We start from the raw sequence: 15,855 nt of genomic DNA on the forward strand, positions 1-15,855 counted from the left end.
CAATTTTTAAATGGTATAAGTATTTTTTTTCCAACTTTTAATTTTCTGCCTTGATGATATATGTCTCATGCTGTCAGTGGGGTGTTGAACTCCCCCACTATTTTTGTGTGGCTGTCTAAACCTTTTCATAGGTCTAGATATGAAACATAGGTCTAGATATGACCTATATCTTGTTTTAGAACCTGGGTGCTTGTTTTGTGTTTTGTGAACCTGGGTGCTCCAATGTTGAGTGTGTATATAGTTAGAATAGTTAAATGTGCTTGTTCAATTGAACTCCTTGTCATTATGTAATGCCCTTCTTTCTTTTTTGCTGTTGTTGATTTAGAGTCTCTCTTATCTGATATAAAAATAGTGATCCCTTCTCTCATTTGTTTTCTGTGTGCAAGCTATATCTTTCTCCAACACTTTACTTTGAGCCTATGGGTGTCATTACATGTGAGATGGGTCTCTTGGAGACAGCAGAGGATAAGGTCTTGTTTTGTGTGTGTGTGTGTGTGTGTGTTTTAATTCAACTTGTCACTCTGTGCATTTTAAGTGGGGGCATTTAGGCCATTTACATTCAAGGTTAATATTGACATGTGAGGTTTTGATCCTATCATGAAATTGTTTGCTGGTTGCTTTGTAGTTTCTATTGTGTGGTTGCATTTTCTGTGGGCTATGTATTCATGTGTGTTTTTCTGGGAACAAGTATCTTTATTTTGTTTCCATATTTAGAACTCCTGTAAGAATCTCTTGTAAGGCTGCTCTGGTGGTAATAAATTCCCTTAGTGCTTGCTTGTCTGGGAAAGATTTTATTTCTCCTTTGTTTGTGAAGCTTAGTTTGGTGGGATATGAAGTTCTTGGTTGGAATTGCTTTTCTTTAAGAATGCTGAAAATAGGACCTCAATCTCTACTGACTCACAAGGTTTCTGCTGAGAAGTCTGCTGTTAGCCTAATGGGCTTCCCTTTGTACATGATCTGGCCATTTTTTCTAGCTGCATTTAAGATCTTTTTTTCTTTAGCCTTGATCTTGGATAGTCTGGTGACCATATTACTTAGTGATGTTCATTTTGAATAGTATTTTGCAGGTGATCTTGAATTATTCCCTCAAGTACATTTTCCAGGTTGTTTACTTTTTCTCCATCTCTCTCAGGATGCCAATAATTAATGGACTTGGTCACTTTACATAGTACCATATTTCTTAATGATTTTGTTTATTTTCTAAAATTGTTTTTTCTTTATTTTTGTCTGAGTGAGTTCAAAAGACCAGTCTTCAAGCTTTGAGATTTTTTTCTTCTAATTCGTCTAGTCTATTGATAAAGATTTCAGTTTTACTTTGAAATTCCTTAAATGAGATTTTCAATTCCAGAGGCTCTGATTTATTCATTTTTAAGATATTTAGTTCTTTCTTAATTTCCTGGATTGCTTTAGAAGTTTCTTTGTGTTGATTTTCAACCTTGTCTTGGATCTCATTGAGTGTCCTTGCAATCCATGCTTTCAATTCTTTCTTCTGTCCTTTCTGAGTTTCATTTTGGCCACAGACCATTGCTGGAGAGCTAGTGCAATCCTTTTGTGGTGCCACTATATTTAGATTTTTCATTGTGCCAAAATTCTTGTGCTGTTTCCGTCTCATCTGGAGATGTTGGCATTTCTAATTTTTGTAGTTATTTTCATGCAGGTAGTATATTTGCTTTTTCTTTCTTTCCTAGAATGTTTTTTTTTCTTTCCCTTTCCCTTTTCCCCTGTTTCTTGGGGGTGTGACTGTAGGCTTTTTGGCTTTGCTTCTATAGACCTATGCACTTCTTTTGGCAGGTTTTATATTGGGCTGTGGAATTCAACCTACAAGCTCATAGATGGCACTTACAGGCAAAAACTGTCTGTGGTCAATGTGGCTGGGTATATAGTTGATCCTTGTTTACCAGCAGAGGCTCTCTGTTACCTCAGGCAATGGGTTGATTCGTGAGATGTACAGTGGTCTGAGCTCCCTACTCAGCCCTGGGGGGTGGCAGGGGCCACAAAAGGTGGAGCCAGACCAGGCAGGTCCACCTACAGGTTCCCCGATGTCAGGCACAGGCATCAGTGCCAAGGGAAAATCCAATGAAGCAGCCCCCAAGTGCCCAGAAGTGTCCCTCGGCTTGTAGCTGGGAAACCACCTCAGGTCCAAGTTCTCTACACAGGTAGGGGGATGGCCTAAACTTGTAATCTAGGAGAGTGGGTGCTCCAGATGCCTGGAGCTCTGCCTGGGCATGAAGTAGAAAGGCTGCCCTGCACCAGAATCTGCACAGGAAGGTTGGTAAGTCAGGCTGGTTGATCCAGATGAGTGGTGCTCTGAAAGCCTGGAGATCTGCCTGCACTTGGAGCAGAGAGGACCCCCTGCAGCAAGATCTCTGCACAGGACGGGTGGGGCAACTCATGCTGCTGGACCAAGCAAGCAAGTACTCTGAAAGCCTGGAGATCTGCCTGGGTGTATAGTAGAGAGGGTCTCCTTGCACCAGAATCTCTATACAGAAAGAGTAGACAGTTCAGCCTGCTGATCCAGGTGATCTGGTGCTCTGAATATATGAAGGCAATTTGGCATGGCATGTTTACCATTTTATTTGCAGTCTAAAATAGTGCCTGGTACATACTTGATGCTCACTAAATATTAGTTGAATGGAGAATTTACTCATAAAATCAAGTAACAAAACATTTTCAGAAATTAACTCAGAAGAATATTACTTCTTATTTCAAAAAAATCATCCTCACCAAGTCTCCTGTTTTTATTTTAGAATTCATTTAAAAACAATAGACTTTCAAGAAATAATGGCTCTTCTAGCAAGGACCACTTAAAACATCAAGTGGGCAATTTACTCAATTTTTCTGTATCTAATTTTTCTCATTTGCAAAATGGTCCTAATAATCCTGGGTCATAAATGAAATAATATGTTAAATCATTAGAGTTGCTTGGGAAAAGATGCTGCAGAAATTCATCATAATAGTATTACTTGTAATATAATGCCCAATCATTTTACATACTAATACTAGAAGCACATTAACTACTAAGGAAGACGTATGTTTCTACAGTCATATTAGACATTTTCTAAGTTCCATGAACAGACAGAATATAACATATTTCAGTCACTGCCAAGCCAGATTAGATTTGATTCAATGCAGGTGAAACATCACAGCAAAATTCAAACTGCCAATCTCCCAAGCTATATGCAAAGATTCTCAAGGAGTCCTAAATATATAGAACTTGAGGATATTTACTTGGTCTACCTCTCATCTTCAAATACATGACAGCTGCTAGGGCAACACCGTCTCAGGCACAAAGATGTCCAAAAGTGAGAACCTCATCTCCCAGGAGACACTTAAATGTATGCTTACGTGGAAGGGGAGGGTTACTGAGAAGCACAGGGAGAGGCCATTGCATAGAGAGCACAGGAGTAATCAGAGGATAAAAAATGCATCAGACATATTTCCCAGGCATTCGGTATTAAAAAAATGAAGAGAATCTAACATAAGTATCTACTATGTTCCAGGCAATGCACTGAGTACTTTATGTTTATTTACCCTTTAAAGCTCAAAATGAATTAATAAGGTCAATATTAGTACCCCATTTAGAAATGAGAAAATGAGAGTTTAGAGAGATCAATGAATAAAACAGAATTGTCATAGAAAATGAATAGGCCTGCAATCATTCAACAAATACTTTTTTAAAGCATGTTCTATGCTGTCAGTACCAGTCTAATGTGTCATGAACCAGGCCAGGCACTGGGGATAAAATGGTGAACTATCCCTGCCCTCCTAAAACTCACAGTGGCCGAAGTAGACATTAAATACCAATTACGTCTATTAACATTTCACTTAAAATTGTGACAAAAAGAAGTACAGTGGGACCTCACCCAGCCAGGATGATCAGGGATGACTTCCTAGGAAGTAACATTTATGCTAAAAGGTGACTCACAGATGCCAGGTAAATAGAGACAAGAAACGGTCTAGGCAGAAAAAATATACATAAAAACAACATTTCAACGGCTCTGTAGCAGGAAAGAACTTGGCATGTGGGGACAATTGAAAAGGCACTGGTATTAGAGCAGCTGCCCCTTTCTTCAAGTGACTTCTGCAGGGAGACTGCTGTTATAAATATACAAATCTATGATGCACAACCTAAACCAGAGAACGCATGACCCTGTGTTGGAGCATACTATGCTGGCGGTGAGTAGGATGAGATGAGCTGGACAAGTCGGCCACATCTAGAGCATGCAGGGGATTGTTGGTGTTGCAAGGATTAGGGTTCTTACTCTAAAAGCATTGGGTAGCCACTATCAGTTTTTAGCAAGGGAGTAACATAATCAGTTCTGTATGTGAATAAGATTATGCTTGCTGACCACTGTGAATGTCCTGATAATAATTCATAATAGTTCATAATAATTCTTAAGTAAATTGTCTTTTTATAAGCCTACAATATGTTACGAGGACAAGCCACATACTCAAATTCTTTTGCCTACTACAGCAGCAGATACCTTGTTTGATATCCCTCCTACAGAGAAAGTTGCCTGGGAACCAGCAGCAGCGGGAGTAGCATCACCTGGGAGTTTGTTAGAGAAACGCATAATCTCAGGCCCCACTCATGTCCTACTGAATCCGAATCTGCAGTTTTAACCAGATCCCCAGGTAATATGTTTGCACTTAAAGACAAGAAGCCTTATCTTACATAATCCATATCACACTACCTCCCCTAGAAGCACCACCCCCACCTCACCCTCATGAAGTCTCAAAATAATCTTAATGGTAACGCTTTCTGGGACTAATAATTTTATGGAGCCCACTGATACCTCTAAACTAGTTCATCAGCATTCTTGGATAGGATCTTTGGATAGGATCCCATATGGTGACACACAAATATGGTTCTTAGTAAAGAAAGTGACAAAAAAAAAAAAAAATAGAACAAGTCAGAGTCCTGTAGTGCAGACATCATTACTAGCAAAAGCAGCCTATGACATCATTGTTATGTTGGCTAACAATGGGTTATTTTAGGTTACCTCCTTCAAGGCAGTTATTAAATTGCACTTTGGTCACACTTATAAAACAAAACACATGGCTGGGTATCTGTAATCCCAGCACTTTGGGAGGCAAAGGTGGGAGGATTGCTTGAGGCCAGGAGTTTGAGACCAGCCTGGGCAACATAGCAAGACCCCATTTCTAATAATAAAAAACTAAAAAAAAAAACAATAACAGCAAAGTACACACACATACCCACACACCATACACAACAAAACACCAAGCTTCTGCCATAAAATGCCTTATATTACCTGAAAGACCAAGAAAATATTAACTATATGGTAAGATAATTTTGAGTTGATTCATTCATTTTATTTTATTTTATTTTATTTTATTTTTTTGAGATGGAGTCTCGCTCCGTAGCCCAGGCTGGAGTGCAGTGGCGTAATCTCGGTTCACTGCAAGCTCTGCCTCCTGGGTTAACATCCTGCCTCAGCCTCCCGAGTAGCTAGGACTACAGGCACCCACCACCACGCCTGGCTAATTTTTTATATTTTTAGTAGAGATGGGGTTTCACCGTGTTAGCCAGGATGGTCTCAATCTCCTGACCTTGTGATCCGCTGGCCTCAGCCTCCCAAAGTGCTGGGATTACAGGCGTGAGACACCGCGCCCAGCGATTCATTCATTTTAAGGCAACAGTTACTTGCTAGTGGTAGTAGCCTTTTAGTCAGAGTTTTCTCTAGATATTTTTCTTTGTTATCTTTAGGCACTTTGTCATGAGGTTAAAAAGTACAAAAGGTACTATGAAAATTACCTACTACTTAGTTTCTGATAGTTCCCATGAATTGTGCAATATTGCTATTTGGTAAATATTCTGTGGCTCTGCTTGGAACATGTGGTGCTGTGTGAATGGAAACAGAATTTGAAAGCCAGCTGCCTGGATCAAATCCTTCTTTGCCATTTACTAGTTGTGCAACTTCGATTTCTCTGTGTTTCAGTTTCCTCATCTCTAAAAGGGAAATGACAATCATACCACACAGAGCTGTTATGAGGTTTCAATAAGTAAACACATTTAAACTACTTAGAAACAATGTCTGGAACATGTTAAATAGTATGCATTTACTAGTTTGCTGTTGTTATTATATTACAAATTAATATTATCAGAAGTCAAGAAGTTTTACTGGCAATTATTCTTGGGGCAATAGGCAAAGGAAAGAATGTTAGTCACACTTCATTCAAATGTCACTAGCAGGAAAGGTTACCTGCTAACAATTGGGAAATTGCCAAATATTTGTTCCTTTGATGACACATGTAAGAAACCTGTAAGGCCATGTGGCCTCAGCAAGATAATTACCAGAACAATTGCCTTGGGTGTCAAAAGTCAATAATTCAAAATAGTGTCTCACAATTTTAAAATCTTCTGTGATCATTTGTAGTTGAGAGTTTCTTCCCTGAAGATTTAAGATGACCTAACTTAAAACCAGCAAACATTACCTTCTCCTGCCAACTGAACTGTACTCAGAGTCTTAAAAGCCACCTACAATGTGAAATCAGTTTACTTTTATTAACTTTTAGCAATGTAATCATTCCTTCAAAATGCTACATATTTTATACAGAGAGGATTATTTTACATGGCAAAAACATAATTCCACTTCCTAAAAGTTTGCAGCCTATGAAGCATATATTATAAATCCTTACCATTCACTTATTTAATTTTGTTATTTTCTGATGCTCAGTGAAGTTGCATCTCAGATTACAAGAGAGCCATTTCCTACAGGCTCTGTCAACTCTTTTGAAAAACACATAAATTCTGAGAAATAATTTCCACAGAGCAAAACAAAAAGCTACAGACATCACTTTCACAATGAGATAAATCCCATATGCTTTAATCTTTATAGTATATGGTTATTGTCTTAGTCCATTTTCTGCTGCTATAACACAATACCACAGACTGGGTAATTTAACAAGAACACAAATTTATTTGGCTCACAGTTTTGGAGGCTGGGAAGTCCAAGAGCATGGCGCCAGCATCTAATGAGGGTCATCTCATGGTGAAAGGGTGGAAGGCAGAAGCCAGTGTACAAGATACAGGGAAGTGGGCTGAACTCATCGTTTTTATTAGGAACCCCTTGAGCAATTACTAAATCATTCCCATGATAATGGTATTAATTCATTCATGAAGGCAGAGTCCTCATGCCCTATCAACTCTTAAAGGTTCAACCTCTCAACATTGTTACAATGGCAATTACATTTCAACATGAGTTTTGAAGGAGACATTCAAACCATAGCAGTTGTTTATCAAGAAAAACTCCGTACCTAACAGTATTCAATAATTACTTATTAAACAAAGACAACTTTGTTTTTAAAAATGTAATAAATACATGTACTTCATATTTCTGCATTTTTATTCCTGAGACAATTTAACACAAAATTAAGTTTTATCAATTAGATGAAAAAACCACTATTTTTTTTTCTTTTTTTAAAGTTTTCAGTTCAGGGGTACATGTACAGGATGTGCAAGCTTGTTCCATGGGTAAATGTGTGTCATGGTGATTGTTGTACAGATTATTTCATCACCCAGGCATTAAGCCTAGTATCCATTAGTTATTTTTCCTGATCCTCTCTCTCCTCCCACCCCCCACCCTCCAACAGGCCCCAGTGTGTGTTGTTTCCCCCATGTGTCCATGTGTTCTCATCGTTTAGCTCACATTTATAAGTGAGAACATGTGGTATTTGGCTTCCTGTTCCTGTGTCAGTGTGCCTCTAGCTCCATCCATGTCCCTGCAAAAGACATGATCTCATTCCTTTTTATGGCTGCATAGAATTTTATGGTGTATATGTACCATATTTTCTTTATCCAGTCTATCATTGATGGGCATTTAGGTTGATTTCATGTCTTTGCTATTTTGAATAGTGCTGCAGTGAACATATGTATGCACGTGTCTTTATAATAGAACAATTTATATTCCTTTGGGTATATACCCAGTAATGGGATTGCTGGGTCAAATGGTATTTCTGTCTCTAGGTCTCTGAGGAATCTCTGCACTGTCTTCCACAATGGTTGAACTAATTTATGCTTCCACCAACAGGGAAAATTGCTCCTTTTTCTCCACAACCTTTCCAGCATCTGTTATTTTCTGACTTTTTAATGATAGCCATTCTGACTGGTGTGAGATAGTATCTCACTGTGGTTTTGATTTGCATTTCTCTAATGATCAGTGATGTTGTGCATTTTTTTTCATATAACTGTTGGCTGCATGTATATCTTCTTTTGAGAAGTGTCTGTTCATGTCCTTTGCCCACTTGTTAATCTGGTTAGTTGTTTTTTCATTCTAAATTTGTTTAAGTTCATTATAGATGCTGGATATTGGTCCTTTGTCTGATGCATAGTTTGCAAAATTTTTTTCCCATTCTGTAGGTTGTCTGTTTACTCTGTTGATAGCTTCTTTTGCTGTGCAGAAGCTCTTTAGTTCAATTAGATTCCATGTGTCAATTTTTGCTTTTGTTGCAATTGCTTTTGGCATCTTCATCATGACATCTTTGCCCATATCTATGTCCTGAATGGTATTGCCTAGGTTTTCTTCTAGGGTTTTTATGGTTTTGGGTTTTACATTTAAGTCTTTAATCTATTTTAAGTTGATTTCTGTATATAGTGTAAGGAAGGAGTCCAGTTTCAATTTTCTGCATATGGCTAGCCAGTTCTCCCAGAACCATTTATTAAATAGGGAATCCTTTCTCCATTGCTTTTGTCAGGTTTGTTGAAGATCACATAGTTGTAGGTGTGCGGTCTTATTTCTGGGTTCTCTGTTCTGTTCCATTTGGTTTGTGTGTCTGTTCTTATACCGGTACCATGCCGTTTTGGTTACTATAGCCCTGTAGTATAGTTTGAAGTCTGGTAGCATGATGCCTCCAGCTTTGTTCTTTTTGCTTAGGATTGCCTTGGCTACCCGGGCTCTTTTTTTGGTTCCATATGAATTAAAATAGTTTTTTGCTAGTTCTGTGAAGAATGTCAGTGGTACCTTAATGGGAATAGCATTGTATCTATAAATTTATTTGGGCAGTGTGTCCATTTTCACAATATTGATTCTTCCTTCCATGAGCATGAAATGTTTTTCCATTTGTTTGTGTCATATCTGATTTAATTGAGCAGTGGTTTGTAGTTCTTCTTGTAAAGGTCCTTCACTTCCATTATTAGCTGTATTCCTAGATATTTTATTCATTTTGTGGCAGTTGTGAACGGAAGTCCATTCTTGATTTGGCTCTTGGCTTGACTGTTGGTGTACAGAAATGCTAGCAATTTTTAGACATTGATTTTGTATCCTAAGACTTTGCTGAAGTTGCTTATTAGCTTAAGAAGTGAAAAACACACTATTTATTTAAAAACTCCCACATAAAAAGCTGATAATTATGTTGCTTGAAATATATAATTCAGAGTATTTTACTCTAAAATTTTGCTTTGCTAATATTTCCTAAAATAATCAAGCTTCTAAATTACAAAATGGTACTCTGAAATATCATGAGGCTTTTAATCAAATAAAAATAAAATATCTATAAAAATATTACAAATTAATTTTTGTGTGCATAATAATTTCTGTATTAGCATAATTAACAAGATTCCATGAATATATTGTTTCTAATTTAAAGTGACAAGAATTCCATTGGAGATTAAGAAGTAGGTCAATCAATTGATTAGTAAATTCAGTCACTTTATCCTTATGGTATTTGAAGTAGCTAGTAAAATTCAATACAAGACAATACCACTGCAGCCATGTAGTCTAATAGCCTTTGTTTAAAATGGATTTCAGCAGGTTGGGTAAATACACTGCTGTACTCCATAGGAACCAGAACTAAAAACAGTACAATATGATACCTTTGATAACTCCAAGTTTCTTTAAAACAACATCATGTTATACATACCAGAATGTGGACATAATTAGTTTTTGATAAGTAAATGTAGGATTCATTTGTAAGAGAACATGGTTAAATATTCATAACTGTAATTGTACTTCCTATAGTTAGTGGCTGTCTCGATATGGTCGAAAGGTTTATCTCAATTGATTTTACAATCTATTCTCCATAACTCTATCAGTAGGAGACCATTTCTCTTATAGGACCATGCCTGTGAGTTTCAAAGATCACATGAAAGTAACTTTCAGCTTTGTTAGATATTACCCTTGTCACGTAGCTGCTTTGTCTGAAAAGCACTTAGACTATAAAGTTTAAGGGAAGCGCCATGTTTTATATTCTAATTGACCACTGACTGGCCAAGCAGTGTTTACTGGACTGTTTATGTAAAAAGCACTGTGCCAGCTTAAGGAGGAATATAAAAATCTACAGTACAGCCTTGCCTACCTAGCTGGAAAGGTAAGTTAAATGCATGTGTACCAAGATGTCCTGGTTGATCCAAGCTGAGAGTGGACAGATGACAATTCTTCCCAATACTATGCTAGTCCGCTTCAGGGTTTAATTTGCATGAGTATTTGTATTGGAAGGGCAGGGGACAGAAAGCTCTGGCTGGCTACAAAATCTAGATCTACTTACTGTTTATCAGATATGTGTATCTCTGCATAAGTAATAATTATCATCAGTGCCAATGTCCTTATGTTTAACATGAGAGTAACAATAGTATATATTTTATAAGATTATAGAGAGAATCAAATTAGATAACACATATAAAATGCTTAGCATAGTGCCTGATAACTAATAAGTGAACAATAAGTGTTGGTTATGTGAGGAAGTAGATTCCCTAGTGTGAGTTTTCTCTTTAGGAGAGAGGTTAAGCCTGAAGCTAAATAAATTGCTTTCAGATAAACTTTGTGAGATTTGAGTTCCAAACAGTACTGCTTGGGAACTAAGGACATAAAATCAGATTCAGGGCTTGAGAGGGAGCAAGCTTTGCCTTTCTGCTTGGAACACAGTGAGGCCTGAGTTGTGATGACCTTCGGCACCACATGGCTTTACAGTTTGGAGAGCACCAGGAGAGAAGCAATATTCTCACAACAGACACTGCTCCTAAGTGCTTTTTGGGAACCAAACATCAAGGTGGATGGGAGAGAATACGGGGAACTGGTCCTAAGCAGATGTGAGAAAACAAAAATTATCAGAAATGACTGGAGCTATTTACACAAGGAAAGACTATGAACCTCATTTGTATACTAACAGGCTGGTAGGGCCTGATGACATTTGCCTCATTCATCTATAAACACAATAAAAATATAAGGCAGCACATGCTAAGGGCAATTAAAGTAGCCAAGATGAAAGTTCACTATGAAGTTCAGGGGAGGAAGAGATCTGTGTAAGATAGAGCATTCGAAGCTCCAAAACATCAGCTGGCCTTTGCAGGCTGGTGGAAGCCAAGTTGTTTATGGCAGGTATTTAAGTAGGAAAGACAGGTGAGCCAAGGTGTGGAGTGGATGCATGCTTGGGGCTTTGGGGACAACAACTGTTACAGGAGTAAGTGGGTGGTGTGTGCAAGGAAATAGTGGGGAAAAGGTTAGAAAACTATTCTGGGATCATATTTGAATGGTGAAGGGACTTGGGTGCTGCAGGTGTTGGGGAACTACAGAAGAAAGATTTTGATTTGGGAAACCTACAGTGAAACTAGTAACTGATAAAGTTAATCAGTCTTCGCTTGTGGTACATAATAGGAGAGATGCACAGGAGTATGTGAAAATGGTGAAAAGCTCTTCCTAGATGAAGTGGGACAGCAATGAGATGTAATATTATACTGACATAACATTACTTACCATTTTCTTAAAAAGCATTTACAGGGGAAAAATAGAAACTAATTAAGAGAAGTATGGCCTTATATTACTCCTCAATTTCCATTCAGAATTTTCTGATGATTACTACTCTATGCTCCGACGGATATAGCTGTAGGCCACATCTTGCTTGTTTGTAAGTTGCACAAGCACTCTTCATGATACACTGAAATTCCCAGCGTTAATCTAATACTCTGTCTCTGTCTGTCTCTGTCTCTCTCTCTCTCTAGGTCTAATTCAGATTGTGCTTTGGAAATATAACTGCACTCCTACAATTTTTTTAGGCATTTCAAACCCTGCATATTGATACATTTCTATATAATGGTAGTTGTGATAGAACAGTGTCATATAAAAATATAGTTTTCTCTCATTCAGAGTCCTTGAAATAAATTTTTTCAAATAGGTTGGTAAAGCGATTTAATGCTTTTGCCTGCTGCTAACCCAACTGAATGTTGATACATGCCATTGGTTTACATCCTTCTTCCAATGTTTGCCTAGGAAAAAAAATGTTATTCAACTCGAGCAATGACTAGGTTTTTCGAGGATATTCTTATAACTACACACACTCACTTGAGCTCTTCAGCAAGATTCTCAGTAGAAGTCCATCATGATGCAGTAGGGTTTCCAGAAGCAAGTTCCAGTTACAACCTGGCTGGGATAAGACCAGTTTCAATTGACCCTCGGCTTTCAGTCCTCCAGCTGATGGAGTCCTTTCAAAATGCAAGATAAAGATGGAGTAATGAAGTTAATTTATCTATGAAATTAATAGCCTTAAAGTACAGATGTAATGCTAACTCCTTTAAATGTCAATTCCTCCCAGATTATTCTGAAAATGCTTTCATGCTTACTTACTTTAGGGTTGCCTGGGGAAGGAATTACACTTAATCTCAACTAGCTAAAAGCAAATTAACATTTGGTACCTTGCCAAATTTAAAACTGATACAAAATACCCATGCCTATATTTCATGGAACTATGTCTGTTTTTGTTTCATGGAGAGAAGAAAAATTATTTATGTATTTTTTGAATGCATTCATTTGTTTATTCACCAAATAGATCAATGCCTACTATGTGCTATTAACTCCTTTCATTATTAATTGAAAGAAGTTCTGATGGGTTTCACTAGTTTGTAATTTGCTATATAATGTGATTGCAGATGAAAAAAAAATCAAAGCTTCTGTCAAGGGTCAACTGTAATCTAATTATTTAATATGTAAAGCCTTACATCAACATTCAATTATCAGAACTGCTGCTATTATACGGTTACCTACTTGGGTAATCATTTCATCAAAGGGGAAGAATTCCGAGGCAAATACGCTTCTGCTTGAAAAATTATCAGTGTTGAACAGAAAACAGAAATCAGGTCTCTCACATCACCACTTTCATTTATCAATGAATCAGCAGGAGAGCAAAGGAACTGAGAACATTATTTACTTTTCCCTTCTAAAATCTAGAAATCTAAAATTTAGATTGGCTAATAGTCGCAAAATGGGAAATCAACTTACAAGGAGAACAACAACAAAAAAGGCAGGAAATAGTTAAACTGAATCTGGTGACAGCCTTAAGGACATGGGAACAGGGCGGCATGGGGAAGGGAAGGTGGACTGAGAAATCTAGAGGTGAGAATGGGAGCATCATATGCTTCAGGGTAGAAAGTAATGCAGAGCAGAGGGTATCACTGAGAGAGGCAATCTGCAGCATTATCATTAGCAGATGCAATTTACTGTGTGGTAAGCCATCCAGTTATCAACACAGTCTAGACCAGTGGTTTTCAAAGCTTGGGCCCCAAACCAGCAGCATCAACATCATATCCTAATTCTCCAGCCTCATCCCATCAGAAATTCTGGGGTGGGGAGTGGGGGCGGAGAGCGGGAGGACAGGGCAGAAATCTGTGTTTCAACAATCTTTCTCCAGAAGATTCTGTTGCACACATGGTAAGGCTTGATGCATGTAGGCAGTGCTTTCTGAAGCACAGGCAGTAGGGTTAGGACCAATTAGCATCCTCTTTCCTGCCTCTGCCTTTGCGCAGGTCCACCTTGGCTGCACCCACAATGGGCTAAATGTTTGTGTTCCCCCTCCTCAAAATTAATATGTTGAAACCCTAATCCCAACATATCTGGGGATGAGGACTTTGAGAGATAACTGGGTTCATGAGAGTGGAGACCCCATGAATGTGACTACAGTCCTTCTAAGAAGAGGCTGGAGAGTTAGCCTGACCTCTTTCTGCATGAGGATACAAGAAGTTCACTATGGCAAACCTGGAAGAAGGCCTTCACTAGTATGCAACTGTGCTGTATCTCATCTTAGACTTTCAGCCTCCAGAAACATGAGAAATAAATGTTTGTTAAGCCACCCAATCTATGGTATATTTGTTATAGCAGCCAGAGCTAAGATACCATCCATGCAATAAACTCCCTATAACCTTTTATCTTTATCTTAATCCTACTCTTCCTTTAATTTGCAGCAAAAAATTCTCTATCCCTGTGAAGTCTTCACTAAAAATTTCTCTTCACAGTGGCAAGTTTACACATTTTAGCACTTTATTATTTCATCAACTAAAGTTTTATCTGTTCAATTCACCCAGATTCGAACTTTGTGAAGACACTTGCTTTATATCCCAAAGCTTCTACTAGTGAACTAAGCACACTTAAAGGCTTTCTAAATGTTAACTGATTGATTTTTCTGCCCATAAATGAGTAGGCAAACTTATAGAAAAAAAATGATGAGGACGCTTTGCCAAAAGGCTGGCTTAAACAAAAGTGAGAAGATTCAAAGACACAAAATGGAAAAGTCTCGAAGCACCTCCCCCTTGGCTTGGAATGGTGTTTGGAACATCTCATAACTTTATTATGCACAAAATCCATCAGCTTGTGCTTGAACCTTGGGCCAACTCAGGCTTCCCATGTAATACTCTGATAACATATCTCAAATTGGAGTAACTCCTCAGGCAATTGGTGGGGCACTGTTAGCTAGGAAACCTCCTGCCTTGGGTGAGTGGTAAAGAGAGAAGAAGGGTGTTACTAAACTCTAGGGCCAGAGGAATCAAGTTTATCAGTTCTGAACATCCCAGGAGTTCTGAATTACTTTTGCAGATTAGTCTGGGTCTGGCTTTTGCAGTAGTTCCAAATGTGGTGCCAAAGGGAGAACTCACTAGGTGAGCCCTTTGGACTAAAAATCTAAAACAGACCCTTACAATGGTTGCCCCTACTTCCATCCTAAATCCTAAACACTGATTCTAGATGCTCCCTTGGGATTCAATGGATGAAAAATGCTACTTGATAGTAAGCTGTATATTAAAATTGACTTGGGTTTTGAACATTTCCTACCTATATATTATGCTTGAGTTGAGTGCTAACTTAAGGATCCATTTAACGAACTGAAAGATCCCATTTGGCTGAAGTGTAGAAAGGAAAGGGAATCTTTGAAAGATAGTCTGAAGAAGGAGCCAAGAGCTAGATTGTGGAGGGCCTTAATATCCCAAGGTGTGGATTTTACGCCCATTGGAAAGTTTAAGGCAAAGGAGTTTCCCGATCTCATTGCAGTGTGGTGAATGGATTGGAGGTGGTTAGTGTTTTCCTTAGCCCTTCAGTCATGGAATAAAATCATTTGAATGTCACTTTATACCACTGTATCTGAATACCTGGTTATAAATAAAATCTCTCATTTACCAGATGGAAAGCTGTTTGTTGACATGTACCTCAATTCTTGGATCTTTCAACTTATCACAGATTTTGAAATGTACAGTAGAATGACTCACTATGAGGAAAAATAAAATAGTACAAACATTCTTCAATCACCAAGCTCTGAGTAACAAATGCATTGAGGAATCTGTATTGGGCATATGGAGAAGCATATGTTCCCTCAGCCTTTGAGCTGGTGGAGCTGTGAAAGTGAGATTAGCCTTACAAAAAACGACAGAAAGGGAAATTTTATATACACACACACACACACACACACACACACACACACACACACGTATGTATGTATCAAATATGTACATGTTGAATTCCACCATAATACAAAGAGGGGGAAAATCTTATAAATCCTATAGAACTCATAAATCTTGTACTAGGAGACAGATGAATTTATGGCTGGGTTGTACTCAGCTTATACTCCAATAAGTGCTGTATTTCT

General features: G+C 38.1%; 1 protein-coding gene across 14 annotated transcripts in view; it reads right to left on the reverse strand.

Annotated features, from left to right (window-relative positions):
* Positions 1 to 15,855, reverse strand: part of KIAA0825 (KIAA0825 ortholog) — a 472,583-nt gene that overhangs the window by 275,981 nt on the left and 180,747 nt on the right. For all 14 annotated transcript variants that reach the window (XR_010140095.1, XR_010140096.1, XR_010140094.1 and 11 more), the window contains one exon: positions 12,294 to 12,433. Coding sequence is in view for 11 of the 14 variants with exons in the window: in XM_009240908.4 (XP_009239183.3) it covers positions 12,294 to 12,433 (140 nt within the window). In the remaining 3 variants the exon portion in view is untranslated. The remainder of the gene's footprint in view (positions 1 to 12,293; positions 12,434 to 15,855) is intronic.

This window comes from Pongo abelii, chromosome 4, assembly GCF_028885655.2.
Source record: "Pongo abelii isolate AG06213 chromosome 4, NHGRI_mPonAbe1-v2.0_pri, whole genome shotgun sequence".
In the NCBI taxonomy this organism is placed as follows: Eukaryota; Metazoa; Chordata; class Mammalia; order Primates; family Hominidae; genus Pongo; species Pongo abelii.